This window comes from Camelus dromedarius, chromosome 29 (assembly GCF_036321535.1).
Source record: "Camelus dromedarius isolate mCamDro1 chromosome 29, mCamDro1.pat, whole genome shotgun sequence".
NCBI lineage: Eukaryota > Metazoa > Chordata > Mammalia > Artiodactyla > Camelidae > Camelus > Camelus dromedarius.
This window is the reverse complement of record NC_087464.1, coordinates 23732533-23752733: the sequence shown is the minus strand read 5'-3', so window position 1 is coordinate 23752733 and position 20201 is coordinate 23732533. Positions and strand designations below refer to the sequence as shown.

At 53.6% G+C, this 20201-nt stretch overlaps 1 protein-coding gene across 1 annotated transcript in view; it reads left to right on the top strand.

Annotated features, from left to right (window-relative positions):
* Positions 1 to 421: 421 nt before the first annotated feature.
* CCDC33 (coiled-coil domain containing 33) overlaps positions 422 to 20201 on the top strand; it is a 108839-nt gene continuing 89059 nt past the window's right edge. Inside the window, 5 exon segments of the mRNA XM_064480482.1 lie at positions 422 to 427; positions 1605 to 1838; positions 1841 to 1997; positions 2805 to 2835; positions 2837 to 3138. Of these exon segments, the coding sequence (XP_064336552.1) occupies positions 422 to 427; positions 1605 to 1838; positions 1841 to 1997; positions 2805 to 2835; positions 2837 to 3138 (730 nt within the window).

Genomic DNA, 20201 nt, shown 5'->3' with positions numbered 1-20201 from the left:
CTTTGAGCCAATCCCAGGACACATTTAGTAGAGGAAAGTGTAGACATATTTAGAATTTCTAGGTTCAGATCTCAGCTCTGCTTCTTACTAGCATGTTATCTGAGTTTCTCTCAGTCTCAAGAGTCTTCATCTGTAAAATGAGGATTATTATACCTACCTCACAGAGCCATACAGAGTGCCTGGTACCCAGTAGCTGCTCAATGAAGAATATCATAAATGATGATGATGATGGTGGTGATGGTTCTTACTGAAGAGTGTCCAGAATTTCTCCTCTCTCATTGGGTATCAGCAAGACCCCAGGATCAAGAAGGATGGGTTCTAGCATTCTTTCTTTCTTTATTTTTTTACACTTTAAATATTTAATTGAAGTACAGTCAGTTACAATGTGTCAATTTCTGGTGCATAGCACAATGTTCTAGTCATGCAGGTACATATATATACTCATTTTCATATTCTTTTTCATTAAAGGTTAATATAAGATATTGAATATAGTTCCCTGTACTATACAGAAGAAACTTGTTTTTTTTAACCTATTTTTATATATAGTGGTTAATATTTGCAAATCTCAAACTCCCAAATTTATCCCTTCCCACCTCCTTTCCTCAGTAACCATGAGATTGTTTACTAGGTCTGCGAGTCTGTTTCTGTTTTGTAGATTAGTTCAGTGTCTTTTTTTTTTTTTTTCTTTTTTTTCAGATTCCACATATGAGTGATACCATACGGTACTTCACTTTCTCTTTCTGGCTTGCTTCACTTAGAATGACAATCTCTATGTCCATCCATGTTGCTGCAAATGGCATTATTTTATTCTTTTTATGACTGAGCAGTATTCCATTGTATACATATACCACAGCTTCTTTATCCAGACATCTGTCGATGGACATTTAGGTCGCTTCCACGTCTTGGCTATCGTACATAGTGCTGCTATGAACATTGGGATACATATGTCTTTTCGAATTAGAGATCCCAGTTCGACAGTTCTTTGGTGTGAGAAGATCTGGGCTCTCTGTAAAGTAAAGCTGTGCCCCATAATGTGGGTTTTGATTAAGAAGGTTCCAGAAGCAGGTGCTAAGGGCATGCTCCCAGGGAACAGATTCTGTCCTGTCCTTGAGACCTTCCCCCAACCCAACTCAAGAACTCCTGGGAATAAACAGGCGTGTGGAGACCGGCTTTCCTGGAAATGGGAAGTCCCAACTGCCCCAGGCCTTTGTGCTTTCCACACCAGTACTTCTCAGCCCTGACCCTGCTCTAAGTTTTCCACAGAATTTACCATCTTCTAGCAGACATTAGTTTACTCTTTTTCTATATTTAGCGTGTCTATATTTCTCTGTCCCCACCTCCCTCCCCCACTAGAAGATAGGCTTCAGGAAGGCAGGAATCTTTGTTTTGTTCACTGCTATATTCGAGATGCCTAAAATAGTGCCTGGCACACAGTAGACACTCAATAAATATTTGTTGAATGAACAAAAGCTAAAAGGGAGGAATCTATTGCTGCCTTTGTTCCCTGGGACACGCCCAGCCTCCTGGCTTGTTACCTGGGTTCTCCTCAAACAAACAGAGAAAGGTGGGGTGCGGCCCTCAGCGCCCAGCGTGTAGGCTTTCAGACTGGGCCAGACAGGGACTGTGGGTGGGTGGGGAGAGCAGTACTCAGCCTTGGGCCAGTCCCTGACGTGGCCAGGACCTTCAGGGGTCCTGAACCCTGGGCCCCTGCATCCCTGCTGAGCCAGAGGCTGAAGGTCGAGGAGAAGACACTGGATTTGGAGTTCGAGGTCTTGAGTGTGGGATTTAATGAGGAGGGCAGATACGCCCTGCGGCTGTCAGCTGAGAAACTCCCCCCCCCCCCACGCAGGCTGGCTCTGGAGCCGGGGTGCAGCTGCAGGTGGATGATGGGGACCTCCTCCCTGCCTGCTCTGCTGTCACTGATGTCGTTGAGCAGCAGGACCCTGGCCAGAGCCTCACCCTTACCAGGAACAAGTTTGTCTTTACTCTGCCCAAAGGTACGAAGTTAGAGGGGCTGGGGAGAGATAGGGAATCCAGGGAGCTTCTGGGGAACTGGGAGGGGTAGGGGCAAAGCTCTAGACTGAATCCCAAAGCTCTGCCTGTGTGACTCTGCCCATGCTGACCCTCTGTGAGCCCCTGCCTCCTTCAGTGTGACATGGGGATGCTGATGCTGGTCAGTAGGGTGGGGTGAGGAGGAAGTGAAAGGACAGGTGAGGAATGGCTTTGTGAATTTCTAAAAGCTGAGAACACAGCAGGTTTGGGGCCAGTCCCACTGGGCATCACATTGATTGGCCTTAAAGGCACTGGACTGTGGGTATGTGAGGTAGAGAAGTTGAGACTTGGGCTCTGCCTTCAGGAAGATTCCAGCAATCAGGTAGAGCAGCAGAAATCCCAAATAGAGAATAGTTAAGTGATCTGGAAGGAGCAGAAGATCCATGCCTAGACTGTGAGACCATCCAGGCAGGCTTCCTGGAGGAGAAAGTATTTGAAGGAGTGGTGAAACTAAGTCCCAGGCCTTCAGGTGGTCAGAGATCGGAGTCGGGTTGAACTCTTCCCTCTGGGTGGTAGGACCCAGGACCATCTCGCAAGCTAAGAGCCCTGGCCTCTCCACACCAGTACAGGGAGGGGGCCATGGGTGAGTCTGAGAGGAGGGTCATTCACAGGGAAATCTTAGCCAAGCCTGGCTTCAACTCAAAGGCCAGGCAGCCCGTGTTTCCCAAGGGCTCTGCCTGTCCTCCTCACGCCCTGGGGAAGGCAGAGAGAGACCCCAGAGACGGTCTCTGAGACCCATATTCCCCACCCAGGGTTCTGCAAGAATGATGGACAGCACGACGCGACTGCGCGTGGAGGCGCTGAGGCTGGGCGGGGCCTCGGGGAGGGTGGTGCAGCGGGCCGGCTAGGCCATCTTCCCCGTCTACCCGCGCCTGGACCGACCCCGCGTGAACTTCTGCGCGCGGGAGCGCGGGGAGCGGTATCGCTGCTGCGGCAGCCTGGCTCTGCTCCGGGCCAGAGCAGACCCCACGGCCCGCCAGTGCGGGGGCCTGGCCTACAGGGTGGCCTTCCACGTGCACCGGGCCCCTCAGCCTCCTGCCTCCAACTGCCCTCCCGGCACCAGCCGGCCAGAACCAATGTCACCGCGCCCAGAGCCACAGACGCCCAGGCTGCTGGTGGGTGTTCCCGGGACCCCGTCGGGCTCTGGCATCACTGCTTGCCCAGTTAGAAGACCTTGTGTCTCTAATAAGCCTGGCTGTCCCCACAGTCCTTCACTGAGCAGAGCAGCAGAACTTCCCAAGGTTGACTCATTCAGTTCTGGAGAACAAGCAGTCTGAGGGTGGAGACAGGGAGCCCCAGTTTGAAGGGGGCGGCAGAAAATGGAGCAAAGGCCACACAAAGTAAGGACATCACTGGCCGGGGTTTCTCTGCCCAGTGGTTAAGTGTCCCCGGAGACCCTTCAGTCCTCAAACTCACTCTCACACATTCTCCCCAGGTTTCAAGAGAGGCCTGGTGTAACCAGGAAATAGAAGGCTCTGCATGCCCACCCTCAAGTGCATCTAGCTCTCAACACAGCCAGGAGGGACTTAGCCCTGAACCGGGACGCTGGCAGCCTCAGGCCCAGGTGAGCAGGTCTAGTCCTTGTCTAAGCTGTAGGAGTGAGGCGGGAAGCCCCATAAAAAACCGGCAGGGCCCACAAGCAGGGCCACTACTCCCATGCAGGCACCATCCAGTTCCCTGGCCCAGAGCCTCTATCTCACTTTTTGCCTCTGACACGGCTTACTTAGCCCTAAAATTCTATTGGTTTGCTGAGCTCACTTCTGATTGGTTATTTCCTCCACTCCTGATTGGTTATTACTCTCACTTCTGATTGGTCCACTTCGCTCACTCCTGATTGGTTATTACTCTCACTTCTGATTGGTCCACTTCCATCACTCCTGATTGGTTATTTCTCTCACTCCTGATTGGTCCATTCCCCTCACTCCTGATTGATTATTTCTCTCACTCCTGATTGGTCTAGTTCTACAAATCTTGTTCCTGGTTGGTCAACATCTTACTTGCATATGATGTTGCAGTGTAAAACTGGCAGCCTATAAAGGCCTGTGTAAACCTACAGGCAGGGTCCAGAGCTTGGAGTGTTAACTTCTATGGGCCTGCTCGTGTAGTAAATCTGCGTTCTCCAACTCTCCAAGTGCTGCTTGGTCTCTCACCCGGATCCAGGTTGCTGTCACAACTGAGCTGTAACACATTTTTCCGCAACAGGAGGGCTCCCCAAAGTGGTAGTGTTCTGCAGCCAGGCTGTATGTCTGGTGGGCCTCACAACCAGCATAGGTAGAAGCTAGGAGAGCAAGCAGCCCATTTCACAGATGGAGAAACTGAGGGTCATCCCCAAGGATACTTGATCACATTTAATGCCAACGACAGTTCCTGGGGACCTTAGTGCACACTAGTGCATAGAATTCAAAGCTAAGTCAAACCCTGGGCTCAAGGTGCCACCTGGCTTGAACAGTGTAGGCATCATACAGTCCAGTAAGTCATGTGTTGGAAGGAAAGCTCTGGTGAGGAAGTATGTGGGTCTGATTTGGGAGCCTAGGAAAGGCTTTTCAGAAGAGATGTCATTTAAGATGAATCTTTCATTCATTCATTAATTTGTTCATCCATCAAACATTTGTAAAGTGTTGGCTGTGTCAGACCCCATGCTAGGTGGGTAAGATTTAAGAACAGCAATTCTGGTCTATGAGGAGCCCAGAATTCCAGGAGGATTCCTGAGAATTCCAGGAGGAAGAGACCAGAATAAGCTGGCTGAGGAGATGGAAAGGGTTTGGCTGGCAGCAAAATGAATGGAGGTTGAAACCAAAAGTTTACATCCAGAGGCTCCTGGCTCTCCTGCAGTGCCTCCATCCCACAGAACATTGGTCTGGGCTGAAGTGGAGCCCAGGGTGGTGGGCTGAGTCCAGCTGGGAGAGGGACGAAGGATGGGAGAAAGTGGAAGGAATTAGGGAAACGGAGACAAAAGAACTAGGTGGATATTCAATTCAGGAGACAATGGGGGAAACCACCACAGGGGTTTATGCAGGATAAAGACACAATTAGACCTGTGGTTTAAACAGAGTGATCTGTCAGAATATGCCAGGGACCCAGAGGCCAACTTCTCTTGCCTAAGTCTCAGTCTGTCACATGGACCACTTTGGCCTATGTTTATTCATTCATTAGTCATTAACCAACAGATACTTTTGACCACCTACTGTATGCTCAGCTCTGTGCTGGGTGCTGAGGATATAGTGGTGAGCTTGTGAGTAAGATGGATGCTACCTGGGTTCCTCAATGACATGCTGTCCCCTCAGGCTGCAGGCTCCCTGATTTCAGGGCCTGGCTCCTTGTTCTACAGTTTGTTACAGGAATAGATACACAAGAAGCTCAGGGAGAAGGGATCCCTGGCTGTCTAGGTCCCAGCATGCCCTGGCCACCTGAGCCAGGGGGCCACGTGGACAGTTCTCTGCAGGCTGCAGCTCTGAGTGCCTGTGAGGGAGGTGGGACTGCTGCAGGGAAGGGGGGCTTGGAGGTGGCTGAGCCATCCGCAGCAGCTCTAATTTCTGTCATTTAATGCCATCATCTCCCTGCCATTCTCCCTCTTAAAGTGTCAGATGTCTGTTCTACCAAGACAAGAAAATGGCTTTCAAGGGAGAGGAAAATTGCTTCCCTCCTGGGGCAGGGGGTGGGGGTGGGGGTCAGCCATCACAACCCTGACAACAGGGCCAGGAAGCCAGTAGGGGAACAGACAACGGAGAGGGGTCCTTCAGAGAATAGAGGGGCCGTTTCTTTCAGCTCAGGCAAAGTCATCTAGCAGTTCAGCCTGAGGAAGGGGGGGGGGGCTCTTTTCTGATGTCTTTGGAGGCTCAAAGCCACAGTGGGAAGGATGGCACCATGACAGGGCTCTCAGCAAGGGGTGGGGCTGCCCGCAGGCTGCCCTCTGGGCCTGTGGCCAGCTCCCTGGGTAGGGAAGCTGATGTGGCCTAGAATCACAGGGACCCCGGAAACCATCCTCCCTTCCCTCCTTGCAGATAGAGAAAATGAAGCCCAGGAGGGAAGGACTTAACCCAGGTTTCTTTGATTCTCAACTGAATAGGAGAAAGCAATTTTGGAGGGGGAAGGCGGTGAGGGGGAAGGCGGTGAGGAGAAAAGGCGGTGAGCAGGAGAGATGGAGAGGAGAGGAAGGAGTTGCATTTTTAAGTGCAGCCCAACTTCAGCAATATTCAGTTCAAGGTCAGGAATGGATTTCTGGGTTCCAGATGCTAATGGATAGATTGACTCAGGGCCACCTCCTCCTGGAAGCCTTCCCTGCATTGTTTTTGTCCCTTCCAAACCATCCTCAGTCCTGTCAGCGTCAAGCATTTCACCATTGAATCTATTCAATTTAGAACTTTATTGTAAGCTCACAGGTTGTTCTCCAACTTGTGTGTCTGTTTTTTAAGCCAGAACTGATGATGGTCATGGGCTGAGGGACGGGGAGGTGGGGTAAGGGTGGAACAGGGGGCAGAAGGCAGGAGGATTAGGAATGTAGCAATCAGGAATGAGTAGGAAGGGATAAATCAGGAGTTCCAGATCTGCAGATACTAACTACTATATATAAGATAAATGAACAAGTTCATACTGTACAGCACAGGGAATTATATTCAATATCTTGTAGTAACTTACGGTGAAAAAGAATGTGAAAATGAATATATCTGTGTTCATGTATGACTGAAGCAATACACTGCACACCAGAAATTGACACAACATTGTAAACTGACTGTACTTCAATAAACAATATATATCTATATAAAACAAAAAAAAAAAAAGAGAAAGAGAATGAGTAGGGAGCAGGAGGCAGGGCTCAGTGGAAGCTTTAGTGACTGATTTTGAATCTGAATCACTTTGCTTCTCGGCCTGACCCACAGTGCTGGTCACAGCATTCCAGAAATCCTGGAGACTCTAGTGGGACAATCAATTCCCCTGAACTGACATCTTCCCTTCCCCCGCCTCTGCTTGTGTGTGGTGGTGGGGGGAAGTGGGGTGCAGGCAGTGGCTGCAGAGGGAAGTTTACCGTGAGTGGGAGGGAACCAGCTCCAGGTTTCCTGCCAGCTGCACAAGGTGCTCTGGCAGCTTCCTTTCCGGGCAGAACTCCACCAGACTCATCCTGTCCCTTGACACTGCAGGTTTGAGACCACGTGGCTGCACCACCCCAGCACCCACAATGCCCTCCTTCCCCAGAGTGAGAGGGAGTTTATCTGAGCAGAACGAGGGTGGCCTGTCCAGTGCCCGGCAGTAGGTCCCCAGGATGCAGGAAGCAGCAGGGTGCAGGCCAAATCTGGCTGTTCAGGCTGTGGGAATGACTCCCAGCTCAACTCTTTTTAAAGGCAAAGGAGACCTCCTGGAGAACTGCAGGGCAGGGGGAGGCCACAAAAGCCTCGGGCTTGGAGCCGGGCCCTCAGGGGCCACAACCCCTCCTTATACCTCACTCACCTCTCTAAGAGATCCTGAAGGTATAAGGGCAACCTCCCCTGCAGGGCAGAGCTGGAATTTAAGAGGGAAACCATGGGCTGGAAATTCCCAGTGATGACATTTCAGGAAACATCAGCTGAAAAATTCCTTGCTTGTAGCTCTGCCAGCCATCCTGGGGGCTGCTTCACTGTAGACCCCGGAGCTTCCTTCCACACGGGATTGGGAGCAGGGCGGGAGCAGGAATGGGAGCAGTGGGGGGGGGCTGCCTCCTCCACCCCCAACTCCCTCCTTCCCCGACATTTACCTCTTGCAAACAATCGCAGTTTTGTTTCATGGAAACGATTCTGTTCCTGTGGAGCCTTTTAAATGACGCTTTCAAGGGTGTTTTCTTTTCTTTCCATTTAAAACATTTTTTTTTTGCCCTGGAGGCAAAAAAAGAGAAAAAGCTAATAAAGCAATCACCAAACGCTGAGCACCTGGCTCTAAGCCTGTGGATTCTGATTGTGGCTTTGGCACCAACAGGCTGGGGAGGCCTTCATTAAGGAGAACTGGAGGGGAACAGTCACAGGCTTGCCCAGAGTCCCGCTGTCCCGAAACTCGGCTCTGCATCCGTCTCCCTTTGTTCCCTCCCCTCCCCTCCCCCAGCCCCTCTCCCTCCTTCCCCCTTACATCCTCTCCTCCCCCACGCCCCTCTCCGATTCTCTCCATCCTCCTTGGGTCCCAGTTCTGGCTGGAGCTCCAGGCCAGCACTCTTCCAGCCCCAGGCAGCTTTCTGCCTTCCGGCCAGTGCACTCCAGGTCCTCCCTTTCTTTCCCTTTCTGCCCCACTTTTCAATTCATTCTGCCCTTTTTTTGCTTGTCATTGCCCTATTTCTAGTGCCCTGGAGATGGGATTGGTTCAAGAAGAGAAAAGGCCCACACTGCGGATTTTGTTAACGGTTTTAACAGTACTGCCCGGGTTCGTCTGGGGTGGGAGCGAGAAGCTGGCCGGGCAGGGGGAGCCAGGCACTTCTTTGCTCACCCCTCCACCTCAGTGCCAGATTTTCAGGGTCGGTGGTGGCTTCCCTCCTGTATCCGATCTCCTGGTGGAAGAGGGTGTCCATAGCCCATTTCCCTGGTGGGGGAACAGAGGTGCTGGAGTGCAGTGCTTAGAATGCCACTAACAAGGTGGGAAAGGTGAGAACGGGTTAGGTCGAGACCGCTAGCCCCCTTCCAAGCTAATGCCCCAGTCCCTCTGTAGGGCGACCCCAGTGTCGCCCTTCCTCCTCCATTCCTGTGTTCCATCACGTACAGAGGATGCGAGTAGGTCAGCTCCTCCTTGCAAATGAGGCAGTTTTATGGGCTTTAGAAAAACACTCCAATTGTTCCCTCAATTACCCCGAGCAGATTGAATGTATTAATCTCTCTCTTAACTTGAGACTTGGCTGCCGCCCCTCCCCCAGTCACCAGAATCCCTCTACAGCAGGCACGTGCCAGCCTGGGGAGTGACTCCCAGCTGCCCCCCCGCCCCCCCACCCCACGCTTCCCTGGTCTGGGGCTCCCGAGCAGGTCAGCCTGGGTCCAGGCAGCATACTTCTGCTGTGCCGAACACACACACACACACACACACACACACACACACACACACACACACACACACACACACACACACACACACACACACACACACACGGCTGCTTTACATTTCTCTATCAATTCTCATTGATTTTCTTCTTTGCTGCTATTTGGAAGAAGCTTTTCCTTGTGTAAACTGGATCTCGGGGGTGAGGGGGACAGGAGGGGACTGCGGGTGGCTCCCCGTTCTGCTCCTGTGACAACTGCCTCCAGCTTAAACACACTCTGCCCCAGGCAGCTGAGCTCCATTAAAAGCTACCTGAGGTTTCCCTTTGTAGCTCGATTTTCTTTTATTTCTGGGGAACAAAGGCGCTGTCAAGGCGTTCCCAGAGAGTGCTGTCAACCACACAGGGAGGGGTGCAGACCTGCCGCTGTGAGGGAAGGCTGAGGCTGGCAGGAGAGGTGGGGCTGGCTGGGCTGGCCCCCAGGGAGGGCTGGGATAAGGGACAAGGCCAGCCCCTCTCAGGAAGAGAAAGGCTTTCGACTACCATTTGTACCACAATGACCCTGCAGGCCACCTGCTGTCCCCTCTTCCTCCTGGGTGGCACTGAAAGACTTTCTGCCCATAGGAACCTCTGAAAAGCCTCAGAGTTCCCAGAGATAGTTGATAAGACCTGAAAACATGTAAGTTGGGGGAGGTCCCATATTTATGCCCTTGCCCAAGCCAGTATCTTCACCCCACCCTGCCTGATTTCCAAGTCTGTATATACGCCTTTGGAGTCGGTGCCTGGAGCTCAGTGGGGTAGGGTTCAGGAGAGGTTTGGGGGATCAGCCAATGAGCAGTGAGAGACAGGTGCACTGGGGTCAGGTGGTTCTGGGTTCAGATCAGTCTCTGGCATTTATTTAATAGCTGTGTGACCTTGTGCAGGTTACATAATTTCCCTCAGTCTCCATTTTCACATCTGTAAAATGGGAGAGGCCAATTCCTGTGCACTCTACTGCTGGGAAAATTAAATGAGCTGGTATACCGTTAACCCTGCCCTGCAGGAAGGGTTTAATAAATGCTTCCTCTTCTAAGTAATGACTTGGGATGTCTGTATTGGGCAAAGCAGCTGGGTCTGGGCCTCAGTTTCTACGCCTAGAAAACAGGGTAGCTCCTTCTTGCCTAGCTGGCTTCCCACGAGAAGGGTGTTGGGAACCTGTGAACCCCACCGTCCCTGGGACCCGGGTACCAGGCTGTAGAGTGGAGAAGGCCAGCTCAGCCTGGGTGCTGGTCTGGGAAGAAGCGCCGTTAGCAGACCGCTGTGTCTGGGCTCACCAGGTGGCCCTGCGGCCCCTCCCCCGTCGCCGCCCTCCCCCACCCCAGCCAGGAGCTGCCACTGACTCTCACCTCCTAGAGGGCGCGGGTGTGCGTGTGTGACGTGTGTGTGGAGATGGGAGGGGTGCCCGGCTCTGATGTCCTCCCAGCCGGCCCAGGCCCAGCAGCGGAGGCGCTCCAGGGGAGGCAACCGAAGTCACCGCATCAGCAGAAATTACCTTCACGTGAGAGGAGGAGGGAGGGTGGGCGGGGGGGCCTGCTTACCGTGCTTCGAGGGCCGTCTTCCTCTTTTCTCCCTCGCTCACACCCTTGGAAAGTGGATGTGCCCCCAGCAGACACTCTGGACACACAATGCAGACACACATGTTGGATATACACAAACCCACCACATCCTGGACACGCAGAGACCCCCCGCACCTCCACAAGGACAGATTCACATCAACTCACTGATGGACACACATGGGGCACACAGCCTCCCACACACAGACCCACACCTCCTTGGGACCCTCCTGGCTTTATCGCTGTACAAACCCCACAAGTGCAGCCTCTACCAGAGGAGAAAGAGGCTTTGGGACATGACGTGTGATATAGGAGGTGAAATTAAAACCCCATACGAAAGCAATCTTTAATAACACAGTGGATGGGGGAGGGCAGCATGGAAAGAAAGCTGATAGCGCCCAGTCGGCCTGCCCTGGCCCTGGTGAGTGTTTGGCTCATCAAGAGTCAGCTGAGACACTCCAGTCTGGGTCCTGGGCTGGTTCTGCAGAGTCCCTGGGCTCAGGAGCAGCAGAAGCCAGCAGGGACCAGCCTTTTTCCAGGATGGTTGGAAGATGAGTCGGGGATACCCTTTCTCCATCTGGATCTGACAGCTTGCCCTTGGGTCTAATGATCCAACCTCCTTTGGCCCACAGTAGTCATCTGTCCATCCATCCATCCATGCACTGTATCTCCCAGCCCTTGGGGAGCTGCCGCGCTAGGTGGGGAGAGGAAACAGGAGGAGTTGGAAGACAATGACTTTTCCAAGCTGGACTGTGAGGACTTCTGGGGCTTGGGGAGGAAGTGATGAGCGTGAGTTGGGTGGTCATCAGGGACTCAGTCTGCTGTAGGAAAACTGGTTCTGACCAGCAATCAAAAAACCTTGTTTTAGGACCCCATTTTGCAGTTCGTAAGAGCTGTAGGACTTGGAGCAAATCACTTACCTCCCTGGGCCTCAAGTTCCTCATCTGTGCAATGGGTAGAGCAGTGCCCACTGGCAGGGAGGTTGTGAGGCTCAGGTGAAGAAGAGGGTGGGAAATTGCTTGGCTCATTAAACCCACCTCATAGATGTCAGAGGGACATCTTATCCCTGCCTCAAAGACGGGGTAGGATTCCAGAAGGGATTGAAGAGAGCCACGTTAAAGTGTAGAGGACAGGGTGAGCAAAGGTGTGGGATCCAGAATGTGGAGGTGTGTGAAGAAACAGCAGGCAGAAAGAAAGGATGAAGTGGAGAGGGATGTTTGTGGGATGGGAGTTGCAGCGATGCCAAGGGAATGGAGGGTCGGTGCCAGCTCCGAGGTTCTGAGCCCTCTGCTATCCCCTGATTGCCCAGGCTTCTCAGAGCCAGGCTGGCAAGGGGGGAAAGCTACAGAGCCCACTGCAGCATTGCATGGATCTTGGGAAGTGGGCAGTGCAGCCTTAATGATGTCCATTTTCTGGAGCAAGAAACTGAGCCCTTGGGAAGTAAACAGCTTGCCCAAGGTTTCCCATTGAGTCAGTAGCAAGGAATCTGGGTCTTGTCTATGTATTTTGGGTTTTTTTTTTTTCTGATGCAGTAATCAGCACAGAGGTGGGAATGACTTCAGGGAGAGTCATACTGCAGTGGGTTTTTGAGGCAATGTGAGAGGATCATGGGCAGGCATTTGGGGGAACAGATTTCTCCGTGGTGGCCCCAAATCACATCAAATCCAGCCAAGACAGATTACTCTGTGCTAAGCTGGCCCCAACAGTGAGTGCTCATTGTGCTGGGTGGTTTGGGAGAAGGACTAGGAATGGGGCTGGGGCTGTCAATGGCTCAGAATCCCTAGGCAGACCCCCTGGCCTACTGGAGTTGGCTGATGACGTTTAGAAAAAAGTGTTAAATAACCCCAGCACAGAATTAAGCCCTCACCCACCCTTCCTGAGGCATGAGAGTGAGTTACAGCCAAAAAGGATTTAGACATCGGATTTAGACTCAGGCGTGAATTCAGACCCCTGCCCTGCCTTGTACTGAGTGTTCCTAGTCCAGTCACTTTACTTCTCTGACCCTCTGTTTCTCCTCTGTATTATGGGGATAATGATGCCTACTGTGCAGCATGATTGTGAGGATTACATAATATGCTACCCTGAGTGTAGTCCAGGAGCCCTTCCTGGAGGAGAGGGAATTCCAAATATTTCCAGTGTACAGATAGACTGGAAGGCACCACTGGAAGGATTCAGCCTCAGAGGCGGGAGTGGGACGCACATATGCACCCCTACTCTCCCTACGAGGAGGTATATCGATTTTTCTGATTCTTCTATACAAGAAGTATTTGTTACCCCCTGATTCTTCTCCAGGCCTGGCCTCTCAGAGCTCTCAGGGAGACAAGACACCGCAGTGAGACCACCGCAGTCATGGATGTGGGAGGGGAAGCAGCTGGACCCCCCCTGGGTGAAAGGGGGTAAGTTCTCCTTTAAATCCCTGCGCTGCCACCTTCCAGCTATGGGGCTTAGCTTCTCTGTGTCCTCCTTTCTTTATAAAATGGGGCTAATGACAGGAGTCCCCCGACAGAATTGTTGGATTGAATATGTAATACATTTAAAGAATATACTAAATGCTCAGAAAATGTAACCTGTGATTATTAAGCTGGGTGACTGGCAGCTTGCCAGACAGACAGGGGTTGGGGGGCTGCACTCGAGGCGAAGGCAACAGTCCAGGCAAAGGTGCAGAGGCTTGAGAGGGCATGGTTCCTTTGGGGAAGTCTGGGAGGTAACGGTTGGTGAGTGTGGGGGCAGGTGAGGGGCCAGGCCTCGGGGGCACACGTGGGAGGGAGAGCTGCGTCTGCCCCGCCCTGCACCCCAGCAGGAAGCCTGTGCTTGAATAGCTGTCGGGAGGCGGTGGGGCCCGAGTGAAGCTGAGGCTCTTGGGTGGGCACTGGGGGCAGGAGATATTATTTTAATCTTCCTCTTAAAGCGTAATTGCTTTTTGTCGGCGGGTGTTCCGGGGGGCGACTCCCCACAAGATTGCTTTCCAGGCTCCTCTCCTGCAGGAGATAGGCAGGGCCCAGCCAGCTCCGTGCCGCATTAATACACTGCAAATGCGATTTCATGGCCGCAAATGAGATTAGGGCCAGAGGCTCTGCTCTCCGGTAGAGACAGTGGGCGGTGAGGGGCCGGCGCTGAGCAGGGTATCTGAGAGGGAGGGAATCGAGGGACCCCAGCGGATGAGGCCTGAATAAGCAGTTTCTTGTAACTGGAGCTCCTTGGACCTGCTGGCTCATCCTAGCTGTGGACTGAGTGGGCCCACGTCCTGTCCTGGGGCTGGGGTGCTCCCTGCTGTCTCCTCCACCCCCACTCCCCACGGCACCTCAGTAAGGGGGAGGGCTGTGATGACAAACGCAGGTTCTGCAGCCAGATGGCCTGGGTCTGAGCTTAACTCTCGGCTCTTGGTTCTGCCTCTGTTTTCTCATCTGCAAAATGGGGGCTACAGTAGTACCTGCCTCATTCATACCCAGTTGTGAGGATGAATTAACATATGTAAAATGCATGGAATAGTACCTGGCACATAACAAGTGCTTGTTAATTGTTAGCTCTTCTTATGAGGATCACACACCAAATATTCATGCCCAGTAGAGGGCCTGGACTCTGGAAGAGGGAGTGCTATTTGGGGAGCAGACCTCACTGTGCCCTGCTGAAGCTGGGGATGCATCTGGGGAACTAGCAGGGAGGACGAAAGCATCTGATGCCTACACCATCCCTCACTCATTCAGTAAGCACCCACCTGGCACCAGCTCTGTACTAGGCAGCAGCCTGGGCCTGGGCATGGGGCATCATCGCCAGGCACAGCACCTGCCCTCAGAGGAGAGACACTCTCTCCCAGAAGAGTCAATAGTGGGTCATGAGCCAGGGCAGGGGGCAGCCCAGGGGCTGTGGATGTGATGCCCCTGGGTGGGGGTGGGGACCATGGGAGAAGATTTCAGGGAAGATTTGCTAGAGGTTGTTCTGTTTGTGTCTTGAAGAAACACTGTGAGTTATTCAGTCTGGTAGAGGGGGAAGGACAGTCTAGGCAGGTGGAACAGCTTGTGTGAAGGCCAGAAGGCTGGAGGGGCCAGAGCCCATTCAGGGAACCGCAGGTGTGTAGTGTGGCTGGAGAGTGTGTGAGGCTGCCGTGAGACGAGAGGGGCTGGGGCAAGCCGACCATGACGCTGCAGGGGCCTCCTGAGAGTAGTGGGCTCTGCTGAAGGGGTTATCGAGGCAGAAGAGGGACTTGGTCGGACTTGTGGGTTGGGAGACCCGGGGTGAAGGAACCTAGATTGGGCCTGCTGCCCCCCCAGGCCTCTCTGCCCTGAGTGGACCCCAACTCCACCTTGGCGGGGTCCTTCTTCCGCCCCTTCCTGATGAATGCAATGGCAGGTGGCCTTTACTGCTTCCCCCTTTATTCAATCCCTTGTTAACGAGTTATTGATTTTTCAAAAGAAAAATGCCCAAAAGCCACGTTGCATCTTTGGCAAAGTGATTCATGGCATGACGTTGAGACCTGGGCTGCCCCGAATGAGAGCTCTGGTTACCAGACACTGAGAGGACTCCTTCGGTGCAGCCATCAATAAACGTGCCTGCTGAGCTCAGGGGCGCGATGTCAGCCAGCAAGGAGAACAGCACACCGTAGCAACCACCCCAAGTCTCCCGCTGCAGAGCCGGGGCCGCAGGGCTCCAGACTGGCAACGACTGGTGTAAACGTGGGGGGAGCTCGTTTCTAGCCGCCTGCCAAGCGCCAGGTGTCCGTTCTCCCACCTGATCCTCACTGCACCCCTGCAAGGTCAGATTATCCTCACTGCTTTGCAGATGAGAAATTGAGGCCCAGGGGGGTCAAAGGACCTGCCCACATGCTCACTGCAGGGCCTGGAGGAGCCAGGGGTAAAAAGCCGGGACTGGCAGGTTCCAGGCCGCTTGGTCGTGTTTTTTGCTGCCTGGTGTGGTGGCGGTGGTGCTGGGCCAGGCTGATCAGTCCTGGTGGACAAGAACAAGCAGTAACAGGGTTGGGACTATCAAGTATGCTGTGACAAAATGTGGAGGCACGTGTGTTAGGCACAGCAGCCATGTGACTGAGCTGATCCAAGTCATCTCTGCACGGTAAGGCCCTAGAGGAAGGTCAGAAGGGTCCCACTCAGCCAGCAGACAGGCTGCCTCCAAGGGCCGTAGCTGGAACTGAGAGCAAGCTCCCGTTAGTGAGCCCAGGCGTAGCCCCGGGCACGGGGGGACCCTGCCACCCATTTATGCTGGATAGAATGGTCTCCTCTGGACACCCCAACTTCTGCCCTGGCTTGTGGAGGCCTGGCCCAGCTGCGCCCAGCCGAGCCTCCAGGGTGCTCCACCTCTCCCTCCCTTGACTTTGTGGGCAGCACTGTCACAGAGCGACTCTCTGGCCCCATTCAAAAGGCCAGGTGTTTTCATCTCTGAACTTGACTTTTTCATGTTGTCCCAGTTTCAGGAGTGAAGGACAGAGAGATGTGACCTCTTTCCGTGGGAATAAAGGAAAAAGCAGTATGCTGTGGTGTCCGTGATCACAGGCTTTGGAGCCGGCAGATCTGCATTCAAACCCCAGCTCTGCTGCTTCAAAGTTTGGACAAGTCCCTTCATTTCTCAGAGCATCTGTTTCCTCTTCTTAAAAATGGAGTAACAACAGTACCTCCTAGGGGGTGTGAATGTGAGGATTAAATGCGACAGTGAGGTAAACGCCGCCAGGCACCACGCCTGACACATAGTAAGAGCTCACCGTGCAGGTGATGGCGGCAGCACCGGGGTATCCGATGAGCGCTCAGGCCCACAAAGAGGGGCTCACACGGAGGTGCACCAGTCAGGGGCCTGGTAGGAAAAAGAAGGCATTCAAATTTGGTCATTTGAGGAGAGTTTAATAGAAGGACTATATGCGAAGTTGAAGGTGATGTTTAGAATACACAAGAGAGACAGTGTAGTCCCCGGGGGTCTAGTGAGAGGAGCCTTCTGCCCCTTAGGCCTGAACAGGCAAGAGGAGGAATGATGACCAGCTATGTGGAGAGTGCTGCCCGCCGCGCAGGGTGGCCCTGGGGAGAGGGACCAGCCAACCCAGAGAACCAGCCAGGAGGGAGCTTCCTAGCTCCCTGATGGCCCTCCCATAAACCCAAGACAACCAGATCCATCGATGTGGCCACATGGGTCAGCCCCCGGGGGCACAGCACAGGGTGGAGAAGAGGGAGTATGGATCTGTGGTGCAAATGGGATACACCCTGCCCCGTGCGTGACAGGAGACTTAGCTGTACCTCCAGCCACGCTCACCTGCTCTTCCAATTTTAACTCTCAGAGGAAGCAGGTGGCCCTGTCCTTGGGCTGCTTCTTTGCTGTGGGAGGGACAGGAAGGAGGACAGCTGGAGGGGCAGAACCGCAGAGAGAGGGGCTTCTGGGTGCCCCCAGCAGAGCTCTGGCTGCAGTGACTTATGCTCAAACTGAGCCCAGCATCTTAAGGGGTGGGGTGTGAACTGGCCCCCAGGGGCCTCAGTGGGTGCTGTAGATGAGGCGCGAGGCAGAGCTGGTCCCCCCTGCCACACTGGCCCCCAGGGCTCTCTGCAGAAACTTCCAGGTTGAGCCTCAGCTAATGTGAGGTCAGAGCAGTCCCCGAAGGTCCTGACCTACAGACTGTGGATTCACCACTGGAATCAGAGGAGGGGGCCCTAGTGGACTCTGTTATCCTTTGGCCAACAAGTGAGCACCCGCTGTATACACTGCTGGGGCTGAGGAAAAGTGGCATTCGGAGCATAGAGACCCTCTAAGGGAACTGGCTCGGTTGACAACTGTCAACAACTCAGGGAGGGGCAGGAGCTTGACCTTAAGCGTATTTCCTATGGGGAAGGAACTCAGCAGCACAGACACAGGCAGGTGTTACCGTGGACAGACGACTGTTGAGAGCAGGAGGTGAAGGGGGTTGGGAAGGTTTCCTGGATGAATTGTCTAGGGCTGGACCCTGAGGAATCAATTGGATTTAGGTGGGAGGGGAGGCTAGATTTCTGGCGTGGGGGCTGCCTGGGGAGAGGTGGCTGTGGACGTAGGCCTGGAAGCCAGGGCCAGAGTGGGTCTGGGGAAGAAGAGAGAGGGGCTGGAATATGTGGGGCGGGGGTGAAGGCTCAAGTGCTGGGGAGGAACATGCAGCCTGCACCCTGCAGATATTTTTCACTTCTCTGGCCCAGTTCTTCCTGCCAAGTGCAAGGTTGTTTCATAGAGAAGAGAGCAAGCATTTTTGGAACACTTAGCTGAATGTCGGCGCTAAGTGCTTTACCTGCATTGTCTCAGTCAGTCCTCATTTCCCCACTGCATAAGGAGAGAAACCAAAAGCTCAGAGAGGGTTAGTATTTGAACCAAGATCACACAGCTATCAGCTGCCATTTGCTACAAACACCACACTAAGTTTCTCACCTCATCCATTGCTTCCCTTTCCCAGAAGCCCAACTCAGCTGCCCAAAGGAAATGGAGAGAAAGTGATGGGGTGGTGGATAGTGGTGATGGGAGAGTGAGGGAGACGGTGGGGGCGGGTATTGGGGGCTAAGAGGTGTGAGACAGGGCTAGGCAGGAAGGAAGGCCAAGTTTGAGGGCTCTGGGAGACTCACTTCCCTGAGACTTGCTGCAGGGATAGTTAAGCCTAAAGGGCTGCCTAGGGCACTGCGTGAAGTATGGCCGGTAGGAACCACATGTCTGTCCAGACTCTTCCTGCTGCCCATCAAGCCCAGCGCAAAGCCAGGGGAGGAATCAGAGCCCTCCTTCCCCAAGAGTCAGCCTCAGATCCAGCTCAGCGGTTGTGGGCTCCCTTAATGGCTGTGTTTAACCCCTGGCCCCACCAAATGATGCAGCTCTAAGTGTTCTCTCCTGGGGGGAGCGGGCGGGGTAAGGTTACCTATTAGCTGTGAGATCAGTCATTACCTGCTTCCCCTCACAGTGGAATCTCCCTGAGTCATCAAAGCTTGGGGCTGGCCCCTGGGCAGGGGGGCAGAAGGTCCTCTGGACAGTCGGGGAGTAGGCTCATTTCCCTTGGCTGGGGGCTCGGAGCTCCCCTTACTGGGAAAGGAGAATGAGGCAGGTAGAGCAGCTGGGAGGCAGGGAGAGTAGCTGGGCTGGGGACTTGGGGGCGGCTCTTGGTGCTGTTAAGTCGGAAGGCCACACCCATTCCCAGGCTGCTGAGGAGTAAGCTGTTGGGGCGGGGGTTAGTGTAGCCCAGGAGTGCGTGTCCCAGGGGCCCTCGGTCCAGGGGGCTGGGCAGCCAGCTAGTGAGGCGGTGGGAAGGCCCTCCTTCTGGGGGCTGCTGAGCGTGCAGGGCTCAGGGTTCACTAGCGCTCTGGAGCCAGACGGCCTGGAACCAGCGTCCAATTGCATTATCTTCTTCCCAGGCCGGAAGGCCAACGGGCTGGGGGCTGCAGCAGCAGAAAGCTCAGCTGCTAGTAGGGCAGCTAGGTGAGAGCCCAGAGACCAGGGGCAGCCCTCGGGAGGCTGCGTGGGCACTGGGAGCGGCTGCAGGGAAGGGCAGGGGCCAGAGTGAGGCAGGAAAAGTGGCTTGAGTGCAGAATTTGAGAAGGTGTCGTGGCAAGAGCATAGCCATGAGAGCCAGTGTCTCCCAAATGTTTGCTCTCTAAGAGCCCTTCTGTCCTCTCCCAGCCCTGCTGCAGGTCCCTGACCTGAGCCACAAATGGCCCCTGTGGGCACTGGAGTAGTGCTGGTCCCCTCCCCCCATCACAACTTGCCTTGAAGCCTTTGGGACTGAGTGGAAGGAGTGGTGCCCGAGGGAGACTGGGAGCCATCCACTGGGACCTCCTCCACGCGTGCTGGATTGTGACAGTGCTAGCCCAGGCCGGGGAGGGGAGAAAACTGACATTGAGACTCACGGCTTCCACCTCCAACCATCTGGGTGACCTTGGCTGGTCCTTTCAGTTCTAATCACAAGTGAGTCCTCACTTTTTCTGTCTTGAAACTGGGGAGAAGCACGTCGTCCCTGCCCCTCTCTCTCTGGACTCACGGGACGGGGAGGCCTCGGCAGAGCAATAGACTCCTGTCCCCTGTTGCTAGGATGGCTCTCCTCTTGGTCCCCGAACCAAGGGAATTGGGGAGAACCCTCAGAATGGGGTCTAAAACAGCTGGGAGAGGAATGAGGCAGACTGCAAGGGTCTTCCAGACACCTCTCAGCTCCGCCCAGTACCCCACATCTTACCTTTGCTAGCTCAGGATTCCTATCCAACCTTTGAGGCCAGTTTAGACCTCAACTCCCCATGAAGCAGACCACACCCCAGGCCAGGGGCCAGTCGCTCCCCATTCTGCCGTCTCACCACACATAAAAGCACTTAGAACCATGCCTGGCATGTAATAAGTGCTCAATAAAAAGAATTGCTATCTCTATAATAATTTCTTATGGTGCTCAGAACTGGATTAGTCATAATCTTTGGTCCATACCCTGGGACCATTGTTGACCCATACATTGTTGCCCTCTTTAGTTATTTATCAACATTATTTTCAATAATATAATGAACAGCCATTAACTGACCACCCAATCTAAGATACAACATTACAATAACACACCTACCTACTCCCCATTCTCTTCCATCTTCCTACCCACCCTCAAAGAGGAAACCATT